This window comes from Gallinula chloropus (genome assembly GCF_964237585.1).
Source record: "Gallinula chloropus genome assembly, chromosome: 3".
Classification (NCBI taxonomy): Eukaryota; Metazoa; Chordata; class Aves; order Gruiformes; family Rallidae; genus Gallinula; species Gallinula chloropus.
The window spans coordinates 11,783,841-11,807,904 of record NC_140087.1 but is presented as its reverse complement, the minus strand read 5'-3'; the positions used below and the strand labels follow the sequence as shown (position 1 = coordinate 11,807,904).

Genomic DNA, 24,064 nt, shown 5'->3' with positions numbered 1-24,064 from the left:
GTGTGCAGCTATTCTGGCTTTGGGCCATTTTCATAGGATGGAAGTTTCCCTGCGTGACCGTTTGTCACGTTTTCCGGCATTGCACTTTCATCCTGCAATACCCAGGAACAGAAATACATCTGTTCCTACTTGCAGAACATTCATATGTATTTCTGAAACGCAGCTTCTAACTAATCACTTTCATTTGTTTTATTGAGAGAAAGAAAAGGATCTATGCATGGCTTTTGTCAAGTCACACACGGCGCTACCAGCTCGGATTCTCTCCTCCCTGGATGTCTTCTCTAGACTTGGGGGTTTGTTTTGTTAAAACAGGAGAGTAGCTTGTTCACAGCCCTGCAGGAGACTGAGGCAAAACAACTCAGACAAAGAGATGCACACTATCACAAATGCAAACAGCCATCAAATTGTCCAGTTTATTGATGGGAATTCAAAATTGATACAAAACATGCCCTCTTTGCATGTTGTATTTACCTTTAAAACGTTTCCCACAGCGTCAGGTAGATTCAGCGTTAAGAATATCCTCCGGCTTTCAGCAAGCACCTTTTATAAAGGTATTACACAAAAGCCACCAACTTAGGGAACACGTGGTCCCACAATTGCTTTCAGACATTTTGCTTATCAAAAGGCTCAGATCTCCTGATCTGACAAAATAGAGGCTTAAAAATGTTTTAAGCCGTTAATAAGTATCCTACAGCAGAGTCAAGAAAATTTACGATTTCCGTTATCTCGGGCATAAAAAGGCAATAGTCCTAAAAAAAGCAGCCCTCCAGAATATATGGAATGTGGCAATGGGTATGATGCCAATTTATAATGATCAAGTTAAGTAAAACAGATCTTTAAAGCTATGAATGATGTGAGCAGTATCACAGCAAAATATTTAATGAATACCACAGAACCAATCAAGTCTGAAAGTTGAGCAGATGTCGCTTCAATCACCAGAGATCTGTAATGTCAAATATACCAAAGTGTTTTCTAAAATAAATTGCTAACGCAGAAAACTTGATTTAAAGTTTGCTCCTATCTAACAGTACCTTTCATTTAAATTGGACCCTAAACTGATCAGACAATACATAGCCCACACTTTCGGACATTTATAATAAAAAAGCCTTTATTTTTCAATTGAAACAAATTCACCATCCTGCACTCAAAGGCTATAACGAGCCATAAGCATATTCCAAGGTGTACCAATGGCAACAGATTCGTTTCACCTCCACTGAGAAGTTACATAATGCACTCTTAATTGGTAAAGAAAAATTAAACTCAGCCTTCTCAAAGCTTCTGTACTGTGTTTCTTGGTTATTGTACAGTTCCACAGTCAGACCAAGAGTTTGCAGTGTGTGCAGGTATCCTAGTCAACCAATAGCATTGTTTAATCATCATCTTCCTCCTCTTCCTCCTCCTCCTCAAAGCTGTCTTCAAAGCCCTCGCTGTCTTCCTGGTCCTCATCACCTTCTATTGCTGTATCCCATTGCGGATGATTTTCTGGCACTGGTTTTGCTTCATGAACTTCCAGCTGTAATTGAATAAAGAAAGTAAAGGGGGGAAAAAAGGGTTACACAGACAATACACATCACCAAAACAACACGACACACCATGTGAAACTGACAGGTAAATCGCATAAAAACCCAAACCAAACCCAACAACTGCATCTAGAAATGAGGTGTGCCAGATTTTTCTCACTTGATGTAACTAGGACAACAAAGCGCAGGGAAATGGATGGCAGACCTCAAGGTGTAAAGCCAGAGCCAACTATGCTGCAGAAGTGAGGAACTGTAAGAAAACGTATTAAAACATGCAGGCACTGGGAAAGCATCACAAACTTTAGTTCTGTTTAATCCATCGGAAATTTGTCACTACTGGCATCAGACAGGAACTACTTTATATTGTAAGTCCCCTTGAAGTGTGACAGAGAGCAGGACTTTGGGGGCTTTAACAGCCGTGTGAAGGAGCTTTCAATATAATGCAAATGTGTAACACAATTAAACCTCACCTTCAATGGTTTAATCTGGTCCAATCCCATGTACGAATCCGATCTCAAATAAACTGTGTACTGATAGTTCCCAGGCTTGCCTGGTGCTGGGAACTTCAGCTCTACCTACAAAACAGAATTCACACTGTAAGCTCTTACTGCTTTCACATGACACAGGAGAACACGTAGCTGAGTACTCTGATGAACAGTAAGTACCACTACAGGATAATTCTTCTGTTTCTTAAAAAGTTCTCACTTCTTACAAGTGACACTTGGAAAATCTCTGCATCAAATATCCACAGAAGAGACAGAACACCCAAGCACCAGAACACCTACCAGACAAGTTGAATGACCATTGAGTTATGCTTTTTTTCTGAATTAGACCAAGTAACTCTGCATTAAGTAGACAACTTAACCCTGCTGTATGCTTCCTAACTCTCAAAACCCCCAACAGTTTAACCTATTTAGTCTGCTGGCAGTAGTAACTTCACTCTACTGTTAACTTAAAATTGAACATAAAATCTAGTCTGAAAGAATACATAAAATCCTCACTTTTCAGAAAAGCAAAGAACACAGCCAAAGGTTACAGTCTCAGAAAGGCTCATACAAGCCAAGACTAACTGATTTGTCACAGTCTCTGCTCTACAGAAAAAGAAGACTTAGTAATTCTCATGCATTTGAATAAATGAAAGACTGATATTGTGTACAAATACTGGTTTTCATCAGCTTTTGATATCAAGGGAAAAAAAAAAGCATTCTGCAAAAAAACCTTGAAGGTCATCTTAAATTATTTTTTTCTTTCTCCATTTTCAAATTTCACAGTTAAAAGGCTGTTCTCTACTTTTATCAGCAGAGTCAAGTTTATTTGCCATTTTAAGAGAGATGAAAAAATTAAAACCTAAATGTATCTGCAGTTCCATAAGACACAAATACCCAAAAGAAAATGCAGGTAATTTTACCTCTTCTTTATCTTTTAGTGTACAAACGTGGTATGGCATACATATTAGCATCTGCTCCTTCCGATCTGCAATATACAGCCACCACCATTCTTGTTTTTCCTTTCGTAAAAGAAAAAAACCCAACAAACCCAAGGATTATTAAAGTCATATCAAACAATGCCTCTACACTTTATAACAGGTAATTAAGATTCACTGGTCCTTACAGTACAAATAGAAAAGGTGATTGTGGTTGGTGCTTTTTTTTAAAACTCTTGGATGTGTATGAATAAAATATATAGTATGTACAGGTTATCACAGGTTGGTCTACACAGGCTTCTGTCCTACATTCAACCTAAGCTACCATGCCAGACATGGAACTGTTCTGAAGGATTAACAAACTTCTGGCAGTACAATACTACGGTAGGTCCATCAATAGAAACCCAGCCTGGACAATAAAGGTCAGCATAGAAAGCAAGGCATGCCAAAAGACAGATAAAGTATTCCTCACAGTTAAAAAAAACCCCAAAAACAAAACAAAACAAACCCAACCAAACAAAACAAAAAAACAACCACCACAACTTTTTCAGGAAAGCATGCTTTGTCCCTCTTCTCTTCCTCTCCAAAAAGTAGGAATCTGCTGAAAATTGGAATTTGGACATCCTGAGATTTCACTTCCCAGAAGTGTGAACCACGGGCGATACTGACATTTGTGACGGGTACCCAACAACTACTGCCCTCCACACAGAGCTTTCAAGATAGCTGCAGGTCTCAAAAGTCTCGCCACTCCAGGCACTAAAGCAGAGTTCCCAAACTAAATGAAATTAAATGAGTGCAGACCTTCATAAGACAGCAGTACTGTCCAAAAGTAATAGTTTATGCCCCAATTTGAGGCATATTTTTGAGACTGTGGAGTAATTCAGTAGCATAGACACAACCATTCTGAAATGGGAAAGGTAACAGCTCTTCAACACCAACTGTTCTTCATTTAACCACGATTCCTTTTTTGTTAACCCCTGGCACACCTTTTCAGCAAAACACACTTTAACACAAGTCAAAACCTTCCTACTGTAGGGGTTAAATTTAATACTGCAAAGCAAGTTTCCTTTCCTTCACCTTCTTACATATTTTCTTTAAAAAGTGAAAGTAGTGTGTGTGTGGGGAAGACTTCTTCATATTTATAAAGTATTTTAGTAGATAGGTGGTAGTCTCAATGGCACAACCTTACCCTTAGGGGGAAAAAAAAAAAAAAAGGAAAACGCCACAACTTTTAAACAACCCAAATATTAGACACCTCTGAACTGTGTTCCAAAGCAATTTTTATCCACCCTTGATGGTCTGATCATGTTTGCAACATACCTAAGCTCTAAAGCTTGCATCTTATGACAGTTGGAAGCCAAGCTCAAAACCAGGAGGCAAATTTTTATATATTTACACCAACAAGAATCAGGTGGGTGCTTCAGTGCCACATGAAAGCAGTTGGTTTGTTTCAGTTTAAACCTAACAGCATTAGAAGGGCTGAATGAAATGATACAGCAGACTAACCACCACCACCAAGCCCCTTCCAAATTCCACAGGTGGGGAGCAAATGCTGTCAGTATGTAGAATCTGAAGATGTCTTGTCTCTTTCAGAAGAGTCAAGAATTCAGTAGTTTTGGTATTCAACTACTAGAGATTTACAATGGCAAGACCAGAGCAGAGGAGCACAAAACTAGCTCAGTATGTAAATGCCCCTTTTACAGCATATAAAAGCAAAACCAACTGCATCTCAGTAAACAACAGCTTTCCTTCACGTGTTTAGAACAGGCACTGGGAACAGGACAAAAACCTATTTGTGTACTATTTAAGACCAGAATTTGTAGAGCTATAAGACCTTCCTACAACTATTCTAAGTGATTTTCTTTATGAAAAACCATCCCATGTGATTACAAGGCATAAGTTATTTTATCTGTGAAGTTTCAACAACAAATATACTGCCAATCTGCTTGACAGCTGTAGAAAAGAGAATCTTATGAAGTGTTTATTTCCTAGCCAAGGGGCCTCTAGGAATAGAAGGATAAACAGTATAAATAGTGCAGATGAAGAAGAACTACAGAAGCTAGATCCATTACAGAAATGGCTACTTGCCATTTGGGGCCTACAAGGACTCTGGCCTCAGAAGAAAGGATCTGCATTTGTATCCATACCTTATTTTATGATGTTACCAAAACACTGTGCTAACTCTCAACAGCAAGGAATAATTTTTAATATATATATTTTAAACAAAGATCAACTGTATTTTCACAAACACTGGTAAAAATAACAGCCAAAAGAGGAAAGAAATACAAATGGTACTCATTGATCTAACACTCACATAGAGTAAACTCTTTGGAAGTAAAGCTCCTGACCCTAAAGTACCACTGCTTTTTTATAGCAAGGAAAACTGTACAGGAGTCCTCTCTCTTATTGGGTGGAATTTAAAGTTTATGCCTGTGAGAATCTGGCAAGCTAACAGGCAAGCAGGCAAAATGCCCTTTAACAGATGGGTGCAAGGTTTGGCATGCCAGGGAACCAGTATGTTCATTAAATTGGAACATCAGGGCCAGTTTCTACCTAAAAATGTCAAAACTACAATCTGTGCAGTTTCTGGATCTGTGGATGCAGAGGCAGAAGATAATTATTTAAGAACCTGCATAGATTAAAGATGCATCACTGGCAGAGGAATCAACTGCCCAAAAACTTGGATGGAACAGTGTTAAGGCTATGGCCTGAGAACAAGTAAGTTAGGCTTGGCTACACTCAGATATCCATAAATTCTGCAAATACAGAGATTCACACAGCTACAGCATTTCATCCTTAACTCTGCACCTCAGAACTGGCCATGACCACAGTACACATAATGCTGTCAGTCACAGATGAGAAGAACCACCCAGAAGAGTACGATGGATTTTGTTCTTCAGATGTTGCAAATCAACACTATCTGAACATGCTCCAGCTGCAGCTACAGCACCACGAGCAGCTGCAGTTAACTATCAGGAAATCAGTGAAGAGAGGTTGGAAAATGTGTGACTGCAGTAGCATGAGATAAACACGTGTGCATCTTTCAGGTACAAGCATTTTCAGCCCTACTTTTTTTTTTTTCTTAGCATACTACTGGTATTTAAGTTTCATCATAATGCCCAGCAGCAGCTCAGTAACACCCAGCTGAAGCTTATGCAGCTTTGTGCAGAGTTAAGGATAATCATGGCCTTCAAAGAATCCCTCAGTGCAGTAAAAAAGAACTGCAAAAATATGAATATCTAGTGCCCTGTGTCACTAGGCATAGCACACACTTGTGGGCTGAGCTTAGACTGATGACCAAAGCCAGCCGCCTTCACAGCAAGGAGGTATTAAGACTCTGCTGCATATCTGACATGACCTAAGGCACCCAGAAGAGTGGAGTGCCAGTGCACCCCTTTTTATTACACTGGTGTACTGCTGGAAGCTGAATTGAGAGATGGGAGAGTATCTGAACAGCATCAGGAAAACCAGGCATTAACATCAGCTGCTACAAAGCAAGATGCCTTGAGGCCACATAACTCTCAGCTAAGGCCTTCAGGAAAACAGTATCTGTGGTTTATTTGTATATCTTATCTGCCTCCTTAGCAACAGGTCATGCTTCCCACACTCTGCTTTCTAGTGATGGCAGAACTGTGTAAAAATGGCAGGAACAGCATGAGCACAAGCATGGAGACAACGGAGCATGTTCTGCACACGCAGTGAGCTGTATAGGGCTTTTCACAGACATGGAGAACCTTGAGGACTGAAAAGAGGAACCAAATATACACAACACCTTCGTTTGTTCTCATGTTTTCCTCTTCTTCCCCATGTCAGCTGTCTCCTTTAAACAACAAAAGGAAACCTAAGCCTTGCATCCCACCTCCTCATTATTAGAGACTGCGCCACAAAAGAGAAGATCCCAGACTAGTTCCTAGTCAAACAGCAGAGAAGCTCAGGAAGCCTTCTGAGCCACTGGCCTGGAAAGAAAGCATGGCCAAATACTCCTTTCCCCCTGGTTCCAATCTGGTCACCTCCCAAAGACCTACCTTACCTGCTGAGTTCCGCTTTGTGTTCTCATCTTTTTCAGTCTCGTTGCTGTAACAGGTTTTCAGACACATCTGAACAGTTAGCTGTTTGTATAAGTAGCAACTGATGTATGGGAACATACCTTCAACACCAAAGACTGCTGTAGAGACACCTCAGCCTATCTACCATACTGAGTCACCTCCCAGACACACCCCTTTCTCCAATAACCATCCATACCTGATCTTGTACTTTTGAGCTCTATAGAAAAGACTGTTCCACTATTGGCTTCTGCCACCTCCAGACTACACTGTGGTAGAGACAGACAGTGTTGCCAACCCCCTCCCTCCATCTTCCAAAGCTGTATGCTGTGCTGCCACCACGCTGCTGCCTTGAGACTTGAAGTCAAGCAGCAAGCCAACGCAATCTGCTGATCCAAATGACCCCCAAACTCTCCTCTCATTACTGTTAACACAGGAGGAGATCAGGATCTCCCCCTCACTCAGAAGCTCCTGCAGCTAGATAATGAGCAAGTAATACTCTACCTTTAACTCTATATTAGAGCCACTGCTGTGCTTTCATGTTCCAAAGCAAAAAGAAAAACCCCACCCCCCACACCAAAGCACCCTATAAGTTAGATCCCTATATATATATATGTATGGTTTCATTCTGAATGTGTCTATATGCAGCAGATCAGCAGGGAGAAAAAAAAAAAAGATGACTTCAGCATTACTACTGTCAAAAAGAAACTTCAAATTCTACCCAAGTTTGCATGTCTCTGGGAGCTGCATAGGAAGATTAATACATTAGGAAGTTTTTCAGAAAGTATCTGAATGAATTTAAGAGGATTTAATAAATGAACGCTTTTTCTTAAAATGAAGATTAGCCTTCAAGTATTAAGTTTTTTTTAAAGGCTCAATATTCACAGTAAAAATACTAAAAGAGCAATTCATTCGCATTATATTAATTCTCATGTTTTGCAACTGTAATGTTTTTTATTACTGACCTCAGGAAAAAAAAGACTGTAAACAGGATGTGTTATCTTGGACTTTGTTTCAAGAAGAGCTCGTTCCTTTCTCTGTATACTCTGCTGTAACTCTTGCCACTCCTGTGAAAGACAAGTTTAAAGAGTTACTGTGCAATAGCTGTCTCTTGCATTTAAAAAAAAAAAAAGCCCAGGGAAATGACAGATGAGAAGTTCTTGTGCTACACTACATGTTGTAAGAGGGAAAGGCACGTAGAGATTAAGTTATACACTACAGTGAAAATAAAGCAAGCAACAATAAAACTGAAGATAGAAGATACCATTCAGGTCAACAGAAACCTCCCATCAAAAGCCCAAAACATAAATCTGCAGGGCTTGCACACATTCTTCAAAACTCTGTTCCACAGCACTGCCTACAGACACTCCCTACCTGAGCCATAAGAGCCCTGATTACAAGCCTGGTAATTCTTTTCCCATCAAAAGCTTGTTCTCACCCTGTACGGAACTTCCAGCTGCCACTCTCAAGTCTTCCATTGTAAGACCTGTAGTGTAGAAATTATCTACCACCACAGTGCCTCATTCTCAGTTAACTAACTTAATTATTAGCAGTTACTAGAGTTTAGTAAGCACATGTGCAAGTTCATTCAACTACTGCACGCTTACAGTATGCATTACAATGTAAGCAACAGCCACTGCATGTAAAGAACAAAGTCAAAAAGAGACTTTATTTCACAAGATCAACAGTAGCTAGCAATCAAATTAATCTGAAAGAAACATTAGAATCTCTTCCTGAAGTTATGGTATTTTTCTCAGGTCATTCTTAAGTTTTCTGTCTATGCTGTGAAGACCCTTCACTGCTCTCGCCGAAACAGACTTGCAATGACAAAGCTCTTCTGCCAGAATGAGGTCTGAAAACCTCTGGAGAACTGATATTACTCCTTCATCCCAGTGTTGCCTAGCCTGAGGGGATGCTAGAGGATTAAAATGCATTTTCTCTCAACCCCAGAGGCAACATTACCCTTCAAGAAAAACTAAGGCTTACAGCTTCATCATCTTTGTTTTGCTTCTCATCTTGTTCTCTGTCAGAGTCTCTGTCACTTCCATCATCTTTTTCACTTTGAGAGTCCCTGTTTGTTTCTTCCTCTTCAGATTCGCTTCCTTTATCAGAGACCTCCTCCTCTTCTTCCTTTGCAACTACTTCCTAATGGGAAGGAAAGAAATAAAGACAAAAAACACAAACCAAAAACCTCTAACTTAGTTTGCCTGCATTATTGTAGTATGCAGTGTTCACAGCACCTGTCTCAAGGTCATAGCCCTTATTTTTCCATTCTGATTTACATTCTTCTGGCATCACAGAGTATGTCTACAGTGACGATTAATCATTTCCACCTCATGTGCTAAGACAACCCAGGAAGCAAATTTCCTTCTCCATACAACATGCACAACACAAATAGTGGAAAACAGCTTTTGATTCTGGGGTCACATATCAAAGAGTCATAAGAGAATTAAAAAGAATATAAGAAAGTATCTGCAACACAGCCCACGAGGTGGAGAAAGCACCATGCAACAGGGGCATGTAGGTACTAAGACTACTTAATTTACCAAAAGTCTTATTTAACTTTTTTTTTTCCTTTAAAGGAACAGTAGAAGGTACAGAACAATTCACCTCCCAAAAGTCAGCATGACAAGGGACCATGAAGACAAACTTCTAAGTAGTTTGGCACAGCTTTCAGCAGGCTATTGGAAACATTACTGTGGTAGTTCCCCCAATTATTTTACCAGTAATTCTTAAATGTTAAAAAAAAAAACCTATTTTAGGAGATACGCTTTACAAAAATACAGACTGAGATGTAACACTGCAGAGAAAAGAATGATAAGATTAAGAATGATAAAATAAACAAAATACTAAAATATCAATTAATCTATGAGCTACCCCATTAGCTTGTTTTTGCTTCTGCTGTTTCGGTGGCTGCAGTGAAGGTGGCACAGGTTTCTTTTTCAATGGCTTCTTTTTCTTTGATTTTGAAGCTTTCTTGGTTCCTTTACTCTTTTGCTGCCATCCTTTGCTCTTAACTTTGTTGGTGTCTCCTTGCTGTAGAAAAGCAATATTTAAAATATTTATTCTGTTCATTAAGTTTCAGGCATTCACTGTACTTTAAGCATTTTAAGCTGAGAACTAAAGTTAGAAAGCATAGCTCAGGAGACACTTCAGTAGGCATTTCTGAAAAAAAAAAATTACTTGAGAAGCACATAATTAGCAACTTGAGATCTGAAAGAAAGTTCTAGCTGGCATGAGGAAGATTCATTCATCACTTACCCCTTCTTCTGTTGGCTGCTCTTCTGCTGCACATATAGACTGTTCCTTTTCAAATACTTCCTAGTTGAGAGAGAGGTGAAAACTATTAATGCTTCTCTGTATCAGAAGAGCAAATTATTATTTTATGTTTGAACTTAAACTAAATCACCTTAATCAGGTCTGACGGCTTTACTTAGCATGGCAAATTCTTTTATCGGTGACAAACACAACAGGGGATTAACAGATCAAATTTAAACACTGTTTTGAACATTTGGTCTAGGATTTTTCCATCACAAGCATTATAAAGAAATTTAGTACCAACATGTCATCTCACTCCAAAGAATCTACTTGTTTCATAAAGCACAGAAATCCTGTATCACAACAGAAAGTGATAGTAAAATGCAAATTCTGCTCCAGTTGCCAGAGCATTATAAACTTCAACAGCTGCACAGCTACTCAGGGACACAGGACAACAAATCAAACCAGAAACATGAAATGTTAAGACAAAACACGATGTTAGTATCATGTGGACTAGAACATCTCTATGCAAATGGATTTTTTTCATGCACTTCTTTCTTCAAAACATACTATATGCCCTTAAAAAATTAGTTGTAATGAGCTGACTTGTATAAAGATGGCAAATAGGAAACACCACCACAAAAAAGCATCATACAAAAGGCTAGCTCTAGTTTCTAGGTCATATATCTCAATGCCAGACTGCTTAGTGGGGCTCATGCAGAAAACATTTTAAATCAGTCTTCTATGTTGTCAGACATTTCAATTAATTAAGTACAGTTCAATAGTCTGATTTTCAGTTTCCTTCATTCCCTTCTAAGGTCCAGCATAGTGATGCAGAGCTGGATCTACCTGTCTACCTGCTGCATTCTCAGCCATCGCTGAGATGATGCATTCTGAAGTTGTATAGCAGGAACACATGATACTTACATATAGAGACTGTTTTCTGCTGAGCTGGCTTCAGTGGCTAGTCTGATCTGTGACTGTTAACACTCGTGTCGTGCTTGCACACCTTACCTTAGAGGCATTAACTCAGACTTTCCATTACTTAGACACTTGTCTGAACAGTACAGATGCAAAAATTGACACTGTGGGCTTAAGCAGGTAAAAGCTGGTTTAGTTTCTGTGCATTTAAGGGTTATTTTTGTTCACAGAAAGTCATTACTACGTGGTAAACTTAAAGAAAAAAGCTCCACTCAGAAGTTTAACTACTCAGGCGTGGTATTATTTTAATTATACCATACTGCTACCCATTCAGCAGTCCACTTTCTTCATGTGGAACTGGTGTGCCTCCTTTATACTAAGTTATCTACATGCTGCATTCCGCTGGACTCGGTTTCTTTCATAAAAGTGTCCAAAACACCCAGGAGATCTGTAATGTTATGACCTCACATAAAGTGAAATTGAACACTGTCCTAAGGACTTGAGTGAATATTCTAGTTCAAAAACTAAGTTTCTGAGTGTGTCTCTTCCTGTTATTTACAAACCTCAGGGCAGTATCACTTGCCATATTATTTTACTGTTCCCTAGACAACTGCACCAGGTCAGCCCGAACTTTGGTTTGCTTCCAGGAAAGCTCTCTTTCAGAAACGAAAACATAAAAGAGGATTAGGAGCACAAATTCTCCATTTCAAAACTTCATTTTACAGTTTTATTTACAAAACACTATGTTGGCTTGCAAAGAAGCAATGCCTATTTATAAACACGTACTTGCAGTTACCCTGAAAGAATGAGTAATCTTCATACTTACTGCCATGGTCTGTCTTGTTAGTGTTACCAGAACAGTGACAAGAGAACCTACTGTAATATTATTGCTGTCTTCATCATCCAAAACTAGAGCAAAAGAAAAGCAATGCACCTATTAAACACTTCCACATCCTTTTTTTTTCCCATTAAATATTGTTTCTCTTATGGCTAAATAGAATCATACAAATTCTAGAATTTTTAACAAAAAACACTTTCAACGTAGTATTAAGTAAGTCTCTTACAGCCTCAAATACAGTATCAAGATAAGGGCTGGTAATTCAGCGAACTATAAAACAGGAACATTGAGTTTGAAATTTTAATTGCATCAAAGTTAGAAAATTCAGAGTTATAGCTGCTGAGGGAACCGTAACTCTGTAATGCTGCACATTATATATTAAAGCATAAAACTTCAGAAACATGAAATACCACACATGACCAAAGGGACCCTGTTATATTTGTTCTGGGAATCATAACTTTGATTTTCCTGACTTTCATTTGATTAACAACTCAATTTCAATGCCACATTAACAATCGTGCATTTAATTCTTTTTTAAGTAGAAGGCAAAGGAAAATAAAAGAACAGTGAAGATTATCTTAACTAAAACATCAAATATAAAACCCACAGGAAAGCCTCTGAGGAGTTTCTATCTCCAGTGGGTGAAATGGAGAATGCCCCAGGTTGGGAAGGAGGAGTTATATCCCAGTGTGGACTTCCTTCAAAACTACCACCCAAAGAAGCAGTTTTCCCATTCACTAGTTTATATGTATATATTTTATATAAAGGTAATACCGTGCCAAGCAGAAAAGCATATGTATTATTTAATCCTCCATATCACACCTGAGTACAGCTGTGTGACAAGTGAAGACCACAGGCAGAAAAGGATTGCTTGATGAAGCAAGGGAAGGTACTCCAAGGCTAAATGTTAAGCAGAGTAACAGGACCACGTACAATCCTGTGCTGCAACAGCAGTAAGTCTTTTGTGTGTTTGTTTTTAACACACACACATAAACAACATTTAGAAACACTGAGGTTAACAGACTTTTGCTTCTTAACAGACATTTTTGTTCCCATTTGCTTCTCTCAGAAGACTCTGCATGAGCCAAATTACAAGTTAGGCTCCCCAAACAAAACATGCCACTTTCTGAATTTGCTCGTTGCTACCAGTATAAACTCAGACCAAGTATTAGAACAGCCTTTCAAGCATCTCACAGTTACTAGTGCTGACCTTCTACAACAGAAAGGAGACAGCAGAACCAATTCACTTTCCACCCAAAAGGCTGCCTACCAGGAACTGCTGGATAACATATTTGCCCTTCAGAGAGGAAGAGCACTACACGTTCACTGACATGGTGCACACAAAAGGTAGCTGAAAAAACCATACAAGGACTGTCACAGAGGAACCCATGAATATGTAGTCATCAGGGTTTCCAACTCAAAAATCTCACAAAGGACTCTCCAGGCTGGAGTAAGCAGAGCATAAATTCCGGAATAAGCACAACTTTTTAAGATAGCTAATAAAAGTGGTATTTCAAGCAGAATTCCACATTGCTCATGAAATATTAAATCAACAGATGAAATAGCAGCTAAGCTCCTGCAGGAAAAAAGTACTACTGGCTTGGGAATCCGTGAAATGTTTCAATGTACTTTTATCTCCTCAGACTATAAATCTCAGGTACGCTGCCACTCAAACAGAGTATGTTATTTCCAGGCCACATAAATAACAGTGACTGGTGTTTCAGCGTCCTCCAAAAGCTTGCTGCCAACAGACTATCAAAATGTCAGAAGAGCAACATATCCAGAACAAAAGGACCTCCCACTCACCCTGTGGTTTTATATCCATAGTGACATAGGGAAAACTGCCAAGGACAGCCATAACTTCATCATATTTCTTATCTTCTAGGAAATGCAGCAAATTGCGACGATCGGAACCTTTCAAACTCACCAAGTCCTGAATACTTTTGATTTTATACTGAGTTAAAATAAAGGAAGAGAGAGTCAGAACACAAAGCACAATCTGCAAATAAACTCTTGGTAATACATCACTTGCACCTCGACATTACTAATACACACACACAGTTTGATTTGTTCTTAGAAAAAACATACTTTAGCAAACTAGCAAGCATATGCTTTGAGAAACAATAAAAGAAAGAGGTTTCATTTAAACCTGTTAAGTAGCATGGAGCACCCCACTGCTCAAAGCAGTGCTGTATGTCACCTCTTAGAAACTGAACGTGTTTCTTAGAAATACATCACTTCAGTCAGCTTCTCCAGAAAGCTGAGCCAATAAATTTTATTAATTGGGTTCTTTATTTAGACTACTTGTGCTTTGAAATTTATATTAGGAGGAACATCTAAGTTGCACTTTTTTTTAATACTGAATTGCAAACAAACCTAAAACCCTTTCTTCCAAGATCTGAAGAGCAGACCGAAAACAGTAAGACGCAGACTCATTTGAACAACGATTACTTCAGCCTATTAAAGAAGTGCATATTTTATTTAAAACAATTTCACATATCTAGGTAGACTGATCATACATCCACCCTAGGGAAGTGTATTTTTTTAGTCTTATTAATGGGAATTCTGTACAAACAAGCCTAATAAACTGGTCACATCCTTCTTTTGGGGGAAGGTGAGATTATGAGGCAGCCAAACTCTTCATTTCTGTACTTGCACGTGCCAAAAAATACATCTTTTTTTGTATGATCCCTGTAATTTAAGGCTAGATTAAGTGTTTGATGATACCTGCAAGAGAATGATTCTTTTACTTCATCCAAAGGAAAAGGCTACTTGACTTATTGGTTGAACAAGCAACCTTTGAAAAGGATTTTTAAAAGTGCAGTACTCAAGAATTCTTTATCCTCACACTATCATCATCTAAGGCTGCAGTTAAAGCTAAAAAAAAACTTCCACTAGATAAAAAGAGTATTTTCAGTAAGGCTATCACAAAAGTCATCAGGTTCTACAAAAAGACAGCTGCTTGTTTCTAACCAGGCATTCCTGGAAGTCAAACGAGCAGATTTGAACAGAGATACAGTCCATGCACAAGGAGCGAAGACATTTATGCAAGTATATCAGACAAGACTCTTCTTTTTTGTCCTTAAATTCTACAAATACCAACACTTATCCAACTAAATAGCAATGGCTTTTTAAAGCACCCTCTTTCATACATAGAGGATCACAAATTCTGTAATATTTCCAGCAGTAATTGGTATTTTTTTCCTTTTATGAACTTCTCTGTGCTGTCTTCCAAATATATTCTCTATCAAACTAGATTAAGAATGATGTAAAGACAAACAAGAAAAAAAAGTCCCATTAGAATATTCCAGTGGTATTCTGGAAAAACAGTACATTAAATAGGAGATAGTACTCCAAGAAGGAAGAAGCTGTTTCTTCTGTTTGTGAGGTCACTGCAGACTTATCTTTTACACTCTTCTACACTTAGAAGATCTGTGATCTCAAGTCCCACCTCCTGAGAGGGACTTCAAAGAAACAAAGACCTAGGCAGTATTGTACTGAATTCCTGTAAGTACCTTTCTATTCTCTTAGTTATTCCTGACCTTGGTCCCTTATAAGGAAATAGGTAAAGAGTAACAGAAAAGGTTTTAGACATTATGAAGTGTCGTTCACAGTTTTATACCTTTTTATGATTGGAGACCCGTCTAAGGTTGTCCTCTTCAATGTGAGGCAGCTGCAAAAGGGGGGACTTGAACTGCTGAAGTCCCTGGACAGTCATCTGGGAAAGCTTCATGCAATTTTCCAAAGATCCCAAAGATGGAGCACGGAACTCCCTTTCTTGGGGAGAATGAAACAGAAGACATATTTTTTAATTTATTTTTCTTCTTACTCTTTTACAAGGTACGCTTGTGCTACAGACCACAGAAAACCTTGTTTTCAGTCACATAAAAGAAAGAGGCATCTTAAAATGTCTGGCATAATTAGGCAGGCAGGCTTTTTGCTCTCACTGCAGCCTTGCTCAGCCTTTTCTTCACTCCATCCAGACTATCACAGCTGAACAGCAAGGAAGCGAAAGACTTCCATCTAACATTTTCTTGAGGAATAGCAACACAATGTCTCTATGCCACTATTAAAGACAAAAAACACCACCACCTAAGTTGCTGGGGTTTTTTTTAAAGAAAGCAGCATCAAAACCAACTCACTCAAATTTGTATAACATATATATGTCTGCATAATGTGGTTAACTCTACTTTGTAAGCATATCATTACAGTTTATCAGTAGACATTAATCTTTAACAACACAATACATTATTTATAGGATTTTCATCTTGAGAGATGAAGATGAAGGTAGCAGCTTATTACATGCCAGAAAAAGACATAGGTATAATATGCTCTGCTTAGCTTCAGTTATGTTAGAAAGCAGTAAGAAAGCTGTAAAAATATCAAAGGCATCGCTTTATAAATAGATCTAAAGGTTAAAAGCTGTGTCTGAGTAAACACCTATTTGACTTTTCTTTTAGAAATTTCCTCTAATTTCATTAATGTTTTAGACTACAGAGGTGCAGGTACTCTACAGGCAATTAAAATGATGCTAAGATAGACAGGGAAAAGTCCTGACTGTAACAGAGCAAAACAACAACAACAAAAAGTCATTTAACACTCTTCATGTCTGCAAAGAAATGAAAAAGTGAAGCCAGGTAAGTTTCCACATACTGCTCTTTAGCTGTGTCAGAAAACCATCTTTTAGTAAGACTTTGTTTAGAAAACTCATTTCAGAATAAACAGTGTCAAGACTACAGGCAATGCAAACAGAAAAATAACTCAGGAATGGAACTACCTCACTAGACAGACTGGTAAGTAGCAAAGACATAACTTCTACCTTTAAAAAAAAAAAGTAATAGAAAGAATCATCTCCCAACTACATAGCACAAAATTTACTTTCTATCTTACCTATCTTCCACCTCTCCTGTAACTTGGCTGCTGCCAAGGAAATATCACAGGATTTTTTAAATTAAAAAACCCCCACACTGCACACCAAGTTAATAAAGGAAACCAAAATACTGTCTGACAAACTGGCTTTTACAAGAAATTCACCCAGTGATTTGAGACTACAGAGCACCAGGCAGAGTAGAAATTCTTAAAGCATTAACTCATCATCCATGTGGCAGTAGAAAAATATGTTTAACAAAGCTGGATAATATTATTTAGGTTTCCTGAAAATAACACAGGTCTCTATATTCCCCTGAGAGCGGATTTGAGGACAGCACAGGTTTTAACACCACCCAAGTGCCCCCACCATAAAATAAATGCCTCTACTGCCTATATTTTGATGGCTTCTGCTTGCCAAAGTGCACAGGACAAGATGACCTTTCATCTAAGGTCATAAAGTCATCCAAAACATATGATGGTAAATTCAATTGGACACTGAAGTAAGTGACATGCCACAGAGTGAAGCCTATTGCCAGGGGGATGCACGCAAAAAGAAGGTCTCACAGACCATGAAGAAGTCAAGCAACAGAGTCAAGCTGCAGTTTTGTGTTTCTTTTGGTGGTCACAGCAGCAGGTGGTCTGTTCCAGAGAGTGCCCAGGGACACCTCCACCCCAAAGGGACCCAAGCAGGAGAATACAAGAAATCTTATCTGAGAGTCAAGCAAGAGAGTAGAAGGCATTTGGTCTGAATATGGCTCACAATTGCCATGTTCTCCAGCAGGCTGGAAGAGGCTCAGAAGTAACTACAAACTGAGTGGCCTGAAATGAGAATAGTAACAAAGCGTTCTTTGCAAATAACAAATCCAAATGATAATATATCCAAACTTATCTGCAAAGAATGACATCCCTGTTAAAAATTAAGAAGAAACCGTGATTAAATTATTTTTATGGCAAACCTAACACTCCTCCTTTCCCAACAGATCATTTCTAATAGGGTTTGATAAGAGAGGCAGTGTCCATGACTTACAAGGATGCCTAAACAGCCCCAAGGTACTACTTTCTGCTCTCTGGGCAGGCAGGATGCTTGTTTCTGTGAAGGGCTGGGCAGCACAACTGCATAAACCTCATTCTGTGGTGTGCTGTACTTTGTGTTTCTCAGTCTTGCATCTCCTTCAAGAACAGCTGATACTGGACCAGCAGTTGAATGCTCTGTGGGCATTTTTACAGTTAACTAGGACAACAAAGTGCCAAGATTTTGAAGATTCATCCAAGGTGCTTTTCCTGAAAAGGCTTGTTTACAAAGTATGTGCTAACATTTTACAGGTATTTTTAAGCTAACAACAATAATAATGGATATTTATACAGATAAATGAATGAAGCCCCAAACGTGACTCTTCATCCCATCATCCACTTAGGTTTCACAAAATAAGACCCGTCCCCAGAATATGTCTTTAGATGATAATAACTCCAGGCTTCATCTTCCTATTTTCCCATATCAGGATTGCTGAACATCTACAGCTAATTACAGTATGGGATGTTTTCATGTACCACGTCAAGTCCAATTTGAGTGAGAACAACAACTAAACCCAGAAACATCTCTGGTTAAGTTTTAAGCTACTGAAAATGATGTTAAGGTAAACAACACACAAACTTAAACAAAACTGCCCCTCAAAAATGTGTTTTCTAAATTTTACTCATATCTAACAAATGACAAAAAAACCAATGTAAAACACCAAAAAACCCCACCAATGATACTCTTTCAATTTCCAGTTGTTTCCCAACAATAGTCAGCAGGGGAGGAATTCTGTCTACATGTACAGTCATCAAAAATACATCCAGCATTTTAGATTTACTAAGTAGCAAAAATGATGATTTTCCTTTCAATCAATTGATGACTCAGTGATGACCTAGATGAGGGAATAGAGTGTACAGTCAGCAAGTTTGCTGATGACACAAAACTGTGAGGTGTGGCTGACACTGGAGGTGCTGCCATTCAGTGAGACTTCAGCTGGAGAGCTGGGGAGGGAGAAGTTTAACAAGATTTAACTGGGGCAAGTGTAGGGTCTTGCATCTTGGGAAGAACAACCCCAATACCAATATAGGTTGGGGATTGGCCTGTTGGAGAGCAGTGTTGGTGAGAGGGACCTGGGGGTCCTGGTGGACAGCAGAATGATCGTCAGCCAGCAATGTGCCCTCATGGTTAAGAAGGCCAGTGGCATCCTGGGGTGTATTAGAAGGGGTGTGGTGAGTAGGTCAAGAGAGGTCCTTCTCCCCCTCTACTCTGCCCTGGTGAGACCACACCTGGAATATTGTGTCCAGTTCTGGGCCCCTCAGTTCAAGAAGGACATAGAACTCCTTGAAAGAGCCCAGCGCAGGGCCACCAAGATGATTCAGGGAGTGGAACATCTTCCTTATAAGGAAAGGCTGAGGGAGCTGGGCCTCTTTAGCTTGGAGAAGAGGAGACTGAGGGGTGACCTTATTAATGTTTATAAATATGTAAAGGGCAAGAGTCAGGAGGACAGAGCCAGGCTCTTCTCAGTGATGGCCAGAGATAGGAAAAGGGACAATAGGTGCAAGCTGGAGCATGGGAAGCTCCATGTAAATATAAGGAGAAACTTTTTCACTGTGAGGGTCACAGAGCACTGGCTCAGAATGCCCAGAGAGCTTGTGGAGTCTCCTTCTCTGGAGACATTCAAAACCTTCCTGGATGCATTCCTGTGTGATTTAGTCTAGGTGATCCTGCTCTGGCAGAGGGGGTGGACTAGATAATCTTTCGAGGTCCCTTCCAACTCCTAATGTTCTGTGATTCTGTGAAAGGCCAAAAATTCTGCAACTGTTTACCTCCAAATCTTCAAATTCATTATTGCTGGCCTGATGGGCACCAGTTTGGTATCACCTTCCCTTTAATGCTTTGTGCTGAGAGCACTGCTATGGAAGCAAGAGGAAACATTTGGTACAAATTTCTAAGTACTGCCATTTTAAAACTGTGGAAAGAATGTTGAGAAAGGGTGAAAGATTTAGATTAGACATTACGAAGAAACTCTTCCCTGTGAGGGTGGTAGGGCCCTGGCACTGGCTGCCCACAGAAGCTGTGGCTGCCCCCTCCCTGGCAGTGTTCAAGGCCAGGTTGGATGGGGCTTTGAGCAACCTGGTCTCATGGAGGGTGTCCTGCCCATGGCAAGGGGCTAAGATTAGATGATCTTTGATGTCCCTTTCAACCCAAAATATTCTACGATTACATGAAAACTTGCTAGAGAAATACCAAACAAATCCTCAATTATACATATGACACCACTTTTCCAAATCTATGAAAGTAATTTCTACCATATATGACAACAATAAATTCTCATCCACTTTTGCAGATTCAGTGAGGCTGAAAGTACCATGATAATCCCTAAAATTTGTTAGTAGTAGAGGTTGCTTAGGTTTGAGGGGTTTTTTTTAAAAAACAAAATCATTTCTACTTCACAGCCAAAAGGAGTATCAGTTTACACTGCAATCTTCCAAAATGCTGTTCAATATAAGCTAAAAAACTGAATTTTCTGGAACTTCAAAGGGGTTTATTAAATACACTGCATCTATAAATAGTCATTCTACTGTCAAATTAAAAAGGTATTTCTATGTATATACTTAACTACAAGAGAAGAATACGGCTAATTGGAGAGCAATCAAGTTTTTAAGTATATCATGTACTCTTTTAAGTATCTTATTTCAGCTTTTACAAAAAGAACTACAGGCATTTTTCAAAGACTTCCAGTTCTGTTGCATTAAAAAAAAGGCTTCTGGCTGCGTTACTCTGGTTGCATTTTGCAAAAAACAAGTATTTGCTAGTTGACTAATATACACATAGGGTATCTTAAGATACATCTTTCAGAGTTTTGAAATATTTTTTATTAAAAAAAACACCTATCCAGTATTTTAAAAATACATACATACATTTGGCACACACAGGGACTTAGAAGTAAAATGTGTCCTCATTCAAATGCTTTTCATAAGAACCTTGTATGTGGACTTGGTCTGGCTGAGCTAGTGAAACTTAAGAAAACCCCAACCACCACCACCACCCAAACAAAACCAAACATAACCCCAACCCACACACTTTCAAAGCAGGTAAGTTAGCTTTTTATGAAATAAATTGAACTATTCGTGAAATTTTATAGAATATCTCTGCAACTTCATTACAGCACTAGCCTAGAGAATATTCAGAAAAACATACAAAGAGTTCAGCTGTGAATAAGATTTTCATAAATATAATCTAACATTAGGTGAAGATTACTTCTACAATGAAAAATATGGCTACTATTCACTTTCAGGTTTCAAGTTTGCTCCCTAGCAATTTCAGAGCCTAGCGAACACAGGGGTTAAAAAAGAACTGGAAGTATCCTTGTTCAATACTTTTTCCCAAAATACGACAGCACACAACATCCCTTATCTGCTCACATCCCCTCTCATACTTTACTTGGTAATGGAGCACCATTTCCAGCACCACTTGCAATAGTGCTGGGAAAGACCTTCCCCCAAAACCATTCCTGTTAGGAGGCTGTTAAAAGGATTTTTGGTTGAGCTGCGATCGAACACGAAGCATAGCTTGACAGCAAACAAAAAAACGCCTTGTCTACGTTTGTTGCCATAAAGGAATGAGGTCCAAGTCTTTGCTTCTTTAGAGTGCAAGCAACCATCTTCAGCCCTTTTACAGTAAAAATACAAAAGCTTAAATACTACATTTCAATTAAATTGTAATTTCTGCGGCAATTACAGCAAAGCACCTGCCCCTACAAGCTCAGGAAAGAACTACAGAGCAGGCTAAACAGCATAGGATCCTGAAATGGAGAAATGTAAGCAACATACAAAGAAATTATGCCAAAACCAAGTCACACTCATTAAAGGAGAGGAAAAACTGTAGAAGTGCAAAGAAAGATAGATGAACAAGCACTTCAATCTGTCATACACCAAGTGATTTGCTACCAAAAAATGGACCAGATCTTTAAGAAAAGGTTTTAAATTGCATTTAAGGAGAAACTTTTAATTGCAAAAATTACAAGCTGAATACACATACTCAAGATTTCAGAGCAGAGCTTGGCAGAGGCAGTAGCATTTCAGTCCTCAAAATAGAGAACTCTCTCATTACAGTAAGAAGAGCAGAAGTACATTTAGGCATTTCTAAATATCACAGGTTAAGTTTCCCACAGGAACCAATGACTTCATGAAGTACTGCAATGAAGCATCGTATTTACTGGTTTTAATGATGCAGTTTCTTTTCTTACCTTCCCGGCTTCGAGCCATTATTATTAGTTGGCAGATGACATTAATCATTTCTTGAAGTAGTGCAGGACTCTTTTTCAGGATAAACTGCTGATCTGCAAGACAAAACTGGCTGTAGTTATGCTGCACTTCTATCAAGGAGAAAGACCGCAGTTCACGTAAAATGGACATTTAATGGTTGTCTTCATTTCAATTCATTCTTATGTTATTGCAAATACCACTGTATTCTCAATGACACACCCATCTGTAACATTCCCAAACAAGCAGGAAAGAGCACTAAGAGGGAATGCAAATTTTGTATATCAGAGAAGCAGCTTCCATATCAAATGAAATACTTATTAGATCCAACTAAAAAAAGCAATAGGACAATTTCCCAGTCTTATTAAAATTACATTAATTCCTCAGGCAATTACAGTATTGTTGATTTTAAGTGAAGCACTAGCTTTGGAAGAAACATTATTTGTAAAGTACGAACCACTTTTGAATAGAGATCTGTGAAGTTGTAAGTACAAGCAGTAACTGAATAGCAAGAGCAATGAGAGATTTTTAGTGGTTACTTAAAAGTGATCAATTTTCTTTTGAAAAACTGGAAAATTTGAACTGAAGCATCTTCACAGGTTTGCTGGGGTTTTTTAATCTGCCTGAAAATACAGAACATCAAAGTCTACTGGTCAGCTGAAGAAACCATGACTTTCATGGCTGAACCTCAAGAACTGTGTTTGGAAACATTTCGGTTTGCTTATTTAGAAGCATTAAAAAAATCAAAAAAACTGAAGCTTGTATGTAATTGATATTTAATGTTCTGATCTTGTCATTTTTGCTTCACATAGTGGGCTAAAAAAGTATCATACTTATCTTGGGTTTATTGACTCTGGAAAACAACTATACTTTGTATGTTTAACTTTTTATTGTATTACAAAGATTAAAAAATATCAGTCACATTTATAGGCAAAAAAGTACTGAGTAGTAGAATATCGGTATTAGGGGGCTGTCATGAGAATGAGTAAATGCTGAGTTAATGTTTTAGAGAGTCACTGAAGTTGAAAAGCTAAGCACACTCCATAGAGATTAATGAGTAGAGATCCATGGAACTCCTTAATGGACAAGAATTATGGGCACTGTAGCATGCAAGGTGTTGCTCCGTTTCCAGCAACACCTGGTTGGAGGAGATGCCGTTACCTTCTTCCAGGACCTCAGGAACTTTCACCCTGCCAAGGTGAGTCAGCAGCAGCACTCTGGCTTTCAGGCTGTAAGGGCAGGTGAGTGGAGGCTCATTCTTCTTCAAATTTATCCCACCAATTTCTCTGATTAACTAAAAGTAGTTAAGCACAAATAGGTATTTTGATGCCAAGGAGAAACAAATACAGGAAAACAGCCTACAAGGACAAAGAGTTACATTCAGAAAAGCAAGCTTTTAAAGTAACTTTTCCCTGTAAAGTTCTGTAGAGGTGAAAATAGCCATTTCCATTTATAAACCAGCTCCAAAAAAAAAGTGCCTTCAAATGCTTTGTTTTGATGTGGGAGTGAGGGGGGAAGTAGAGAGTTGCACATAAGAAATGCTCTTTGAATAACATTCAGTAAGTTTGTAATGATAAATATTTTCTAAAATCCAATTTTATTGTCAGGGTTTACTAGAGTCAACCATATTTCTAAGGTATTGATGTGAAGCTCAATATGCAGTAGCAACAGCATCACCTTGGGACCTTTCACCCATCTAAGACTCAGCCAACTTCCTTGGAAATAGTCCTGGGTAAAGGAAGGTTATAAGCCTGAACTCCCTGATAGAGTGAAGATCATGTATTTCAATTAATTCATAAACAGCACCAACTCGGAAAAATGAAATAAAATACATTCCACACACAAAAATCATGGTGTTCTTTATTCAGGATGACCACTCTTCACCCTGACTGGACCAAGATGCCCAGTTCAA

General features: G+C 38.7%; 1 protein-coding gene across 1 annotated transcript in view; it reads right to left on the bottom strand.

The window, feature by feature from the left end:
• Positions 1-395: 395 nt before the first annotated feature.
• Positions 396-24,064, bottom strand: part of SEC63 (SEC63 homolog, protein translocation regulator) — a gene marked incomplete at its 5' end in the record, with an annotated part of 60,160 nt that continues 36,491 nt past the window's right edge. Inside the window, 12 exons of the mRNA XM_084261983.1 lie at positions 396-1,513; positions 1,991-2,095; positions 2,929-3,027; positions 7,952-8,053; positions 8,973-9,131; positions 9,864-10,022; positions 10,248-10,307; positions 11,992-12,074; positions 13,810-13,957; positions 15,626-15,780; positions 22,137-22,229; positions 23,314-23,446. Of these exons, the coding sequence (XP_084118109.1) occupies positions 1,370-1,513; positions 1,991-2,095; positions 2,929-3,027; positions 7,952-8,053; positions 8,973-9,131; positions 9,864-10,022; positions 10,248-10,307; positions 11,992-12,074; positions 13,810-13,957; positions 15,626-15,780; positions 22,137-22,229; positions 23,314-23,446 (1,440 nt within the window). The 3' untranslated portion in view covers positions 396-1,369. The remainder of the gene's footprint in view (positions 1,514-1,990; positions 2,096-2,928; positions 3,028-7,951; positions 8,054-8,972; positions 9,132-9,863; positions 10,023-10,247; positions 10,308-11,991; positions 12,075-13,809; positions 13,958-15,625; positions 15,781-22,136; positions 22,230-23,313; positions 23,447-24,064) is intronic.